The 3933-nt window shown below is 33.0% G+C and overlaps 1 protein-coding gene across 1 annotated transcript; it reads right to left on the bottom strand.

Annotated features, from left to right (window-relative positions):
- Window positions 1-255: 255 nt before the first annotated feature.
- LOC131057335 (fatty acyl-CoA reductase 3) lies at window positions 256-3570 on the bottom strand. Its single transcript, XM_057991473.2, has 10 exons — window positions 3393-3570; window positions 3206-3309; window positions 2936-3138; window positions 2300-2400; window positions 2015-2210; window positions 1707-1868; window positions 1377-1458; window positions 936-1202; window positions 720-847; window positions 256-616 (listed from the first exon to the last, which is right to left on the bottom strand). Exons 1-10 carry the CDS (start codon window positions 3466-3468, stop codon window positions 469-471), a joined length of 1467 nt encoding a protein of 488 aa, XP_057847456.2. The 5' UTR covers window positions 3469-3570; the 3' UTR covers window positions 256-468.
- Window positions 3571-3933: the final 363 nt, after the last annotated feature.

Here is a 3933-nt window from a genome sequence, read left to right as displayed (position 1 = left end):
CATCATCTATAGTGTGATAAGATATTGTTTTTCTTTTTATTGCATTATTGGTTGCTAGTTAATCCGATCAAGTAAGATAGATTTTCCTTATTATCATTCTTAAATTTATAAAAGAATTTTGAATTGTTGTGGAAGAGTACAAATTTAATTTTAAATTGAGATACATATTAATGTCTGCAAAATCAATATCAATTTATTAGATCAAAGCAAATACAATTTAGGAGTGAACTAGCACATCCCAATAAAAATAAAATATAATTTATGAAAAGTTAATAATATATTAAAGGAAAACATAATGAATGATAAATTGGAGAAGGTCAACTAAAGACCTTGTTTGCATTAGTTTTCTTATTTCATTTTTGAAATAAGTGCCTCATAAACTTTTTAATGTGACCTAGTAACACTAGCATGACATGCCCTTCGGCTCCACATGAAATGTGCATTATTTTTTTCTAGGCCAACAATTTGTCAACTAGGAACATATTCAAGCAACCCTGGAATATGTACATTAAAGAAATAATCGGCCCAATCTATGCACTTAACATCAAACATAAACTTTTGTTGGTCTTCTTTAGATAATTCCTCCCACAGTCGATTAGTATTGGAGTTATCAAACCTACAATACAAATAAAATCTAAATTATATAATTTGAACATAGAAAACAATATAATTTTTTTTTCTAAAAAGATGTAAAATTAAAAATTAGACAAAATACTCACTTTCCTTGAAAGAAAATAAAAGGCTCGTACAATGTTGCTAACTTCATAACCATATTATACTTATAAAGTAGTTGATTATATTGTTGTCTTTGAAGGCCACAAAGAAGCAAGCTCACACAATAAAGCACCTGATTTGAGTTAAAAGAAATAGAATTATTATGATGCTTTGGTTTTGTACTAATAATATAACATCATAACTTATAATTATATATTTACCTCGATTGGGATCTTGTAATGCAGTTTCATATATTGTCGAAAACTTTCCATACTCCTTATCACAAAAGGTCTTTCCACTTTCACAATCTTACCCTTCTTAGTTTTGCATGGGTGTAACAAAAAGTAGTTGTAAGCAGCAGTAACACCAACATCGTAGAACAATGGATTTTCAACAGAAGTAGCCACTTGATATATAAATAGATCAGGTTCTTTAGCATGTTTGTACATACAAGCAATCATGCAGTTTACCACCATATCCACAGGAACCTGTAATTAAACAATTAAAAATTTAAATTTATCATAAATAATATTTTGAAAATAACTGATTATTACATTATATTATATTTATATAAAATAATTCAATCATAATAAATTATCTGAATCTTAGATCTACGCTTTAAAACTGTCTGATATTATATGAAAAATAAAATATGTACTCACCACATCAATTATTAAGTTCTTCTTTGCAGCAAATATCTTTATTTGTCCTTTTCCATATCCAGTAATGAGGGGATCTAGCATTCTTTCCCACAATCAGACAGGTGACATTACATCAAAATAGGTTATGAGGGAAAATTTTGATAGATCTGAAGTCTAATTGTAAGTTGCTGTAAGAAATTGGAAGTGATTTGAAATTTCTACATAAGATTTTGAGAAGTGTAAAATTAAGATGCTCAATCCTAAAACTCAATCCTTAACCTTATATGAACATTCTAAAATTTTAGAAGTTTAATGTAAAATCTTAGATGAAAGAACATGCAGCCTATTTACCTGTTGCCTTCCATCCATCCGGGGAATGGTTCAGCTAGAGTGCTTTCAATGATGGCGGGGCGAAGAATAACAACTGGCAGATCACCTCTCAGCTGATCCACCATCATCTCTCCAACGGCTTTTGTGAAAACGTAAACATTTGGCCACCCAAAGTTTCTTGCTCTATTCACATACATTAAATCCCATGAACGCTTACTTAAATATCAAACAATTCATTTATATAGCTGATAACAATTTTACATAAAAACTTCTTCATTCATGCATATTATAAATCACTTTTAATAGAGAAATGACTTCTCCCTGATTACCTCTCTTGCCCAAGCTCTTTCATTCGCTTGCTCTCTTCCTTGGTATCAGATAAATAAGCAGTGCTTGTCGTCTCCTCCAGACTCTTTCTTATCAAATCCACTTCTCCTTTTATATAATCTGGCCCAAATGTGACTCCTGCTCTTATTTTAACAGTTTCCTCAGCGATTATACCAGTCCTCCCTACATTTACATACGCTGAAACAGAAACATTTACAGAGTTTCTCTCAATGGTGTTATGTATTGGAAGCCAAAAGCCAGATATAATCTAAGAGACAAGGCTATACCGGTCGAGACGTGAATCAGGATTTGCAGATTTTTGCATTTTCTACAGAAATTTATAGCGTGAATAGCCCCAACCACGTTTACACCCAGGGAGACATCGTACCTGTATTTCAAATCAAAGGAATGAACACTGTTTAGCACCATATCTGTTGAGTTCTTCCCATAAAATTAATTTACTTTAAAACCTAAACAAAAATCCATATGCAAACATCTTTAAGGAAGAATTGGCTATTTAACACCAATACTTGTAGATATATTAGCCTGCACATCTAATTTACATCGTAATAAAAAATGAGAATTTGCCAGCACATACTTGCTATTCAAATTGAATTACTCTATCCAACAAGTTTATGTATCATAGATGCTCAGAATGGTTATATCTTAATAGTTATTCAGTGTAATGTTGGGTCAATGGACCCAAAAACATCCGTTCGCAATAAATGAACTATCTTTCAGTTGATTCAACAATTATAACATCTATAATATAAAGATATAGCTGTTTATGGATTCAACTGTAATCAAAAGTTTTTAATCCAAAAACAATTATATCTTGTAGAAATCTCTAAATATAAATGTGAAAATGTTATAGCTATTGCTTGGCCCTGTATGATGAAAACGTAGAGACAAATATATCGAACCTCTCATAGAACTTGGTGGTGGCTGCAAGGTTGACAACTATATCGACCTTGGAACAAATTTCATCTCTCTGCTCTTCTTCAATCCCTAGATAGTCGTCTATTGAAACGTCACCCACAACTGGAATAATCTTTTGTGCCATGAAATTCTCATACTCTCCTCCGTAACGATCTTGTAAAAGCCTGAACAACTCTGTGAATATCATCTGCGTACACAAACACATTAGGCTCCCAAAAACATAATGGCTGCTTATGGAATGTTTTGATCATTACCTCTTTTTGGATCTTGGCCTGGGCAGATTTTAGATCTTTTGCCCTCACTAGAGTAAAAATCTGTCCAACTTCAGGCTGCACTCGGAGAATTTTCTCTATAAAAACTGCAAAAACACAGGCAACAGATGAGACAATAACAAAATTCCTTCCAACAATACAAAAAGAATCCAGGAGACCTTTATAATACCTTTCCCTAGAAAGCCTGTGCCACCGATCACTAGCATATTCTTATCCTTGAAGAAATCTACAACACCAAATGCCATGTTGTAGTTCTTCTTTCTATCCAGAAGAAAAAAGAAAGTCGAAATAGATAGAATACTGATCCGCAGCAGAGGCCAGCTTTATGCTTAATCACAAAAGCCAATGAAGATATAAGCTATGCAAAGTGGTCTTTATTAATCTAATATGGAGCCCACCTGAATTCAATTCATTTTATGGGCAGCCCCACCTAGGTGGGACTAGGGCTTATTTGCATTTCAATTTACTTTTCATTTTTGTCCTACAAGCTGCTTAACCTGGTGGGCATTATTTAAAACATTCATTTCAATGAATGTACATCTAGAATTTAATGAGCAGTGGGCACCCACAAGCTAATAAATACCGTCAGAAGGCCTACAACCTCCACCGCGCTGTTCAAGACAGCTGTAAAACTTCACAAAACCCTAAATTGCAACCAGAAGTTGTAAAACTCAAAGCAATGGAGGACAAATGTTAATTGCTGCCCTTGT

The sequence above is a fragment of the Cryptomeria japonica genome, chromosome 7, assembly GCF_030272615.1.
Source record: "Cryptomeria japonica chromosome 7, Sugi_1.0, whole genome shotgun sequence".
In the NCBI taxonomy this organism is placed as follows: domain Eukaryota; kingdom Viridiplantae; phylum Streptophyta; class Pinopsida; order Cupressales; family Cupressaceae; genus Cryptomeria; species Cryptomeria japonica.
The sequence above is the reverse complement of the archived record's forward strand: the minus strand, read 5'-3'. Positions and strand labels throughout refer to the sequence as shown.

Excerpts from the sequence above, each read along its gene's own strand:
- LOC131057335 (XM_057991473.2), bottom strand. The coding sequence starts at position 3,468 with ATGGCATTTGGTGTTGTAGATTTCTTCAAGGATAAGAATATGCTAGTG. Across the intron at positions 2,211-2,299 it reads CCTGATTCACGTCTCGACCG|CGTATGTAAATGTAGGGAGG; the intron begins GTATAGCCTTGT and ends TTTCTGTTTCAG. Across the intron at positions 617-719 it reads TTTATTTTCTTTCAAGGAAA|GTTTGATAACTCCAATACTA; the intron begins GTGAGTATTTTG and ends TTTGTATTGTAG.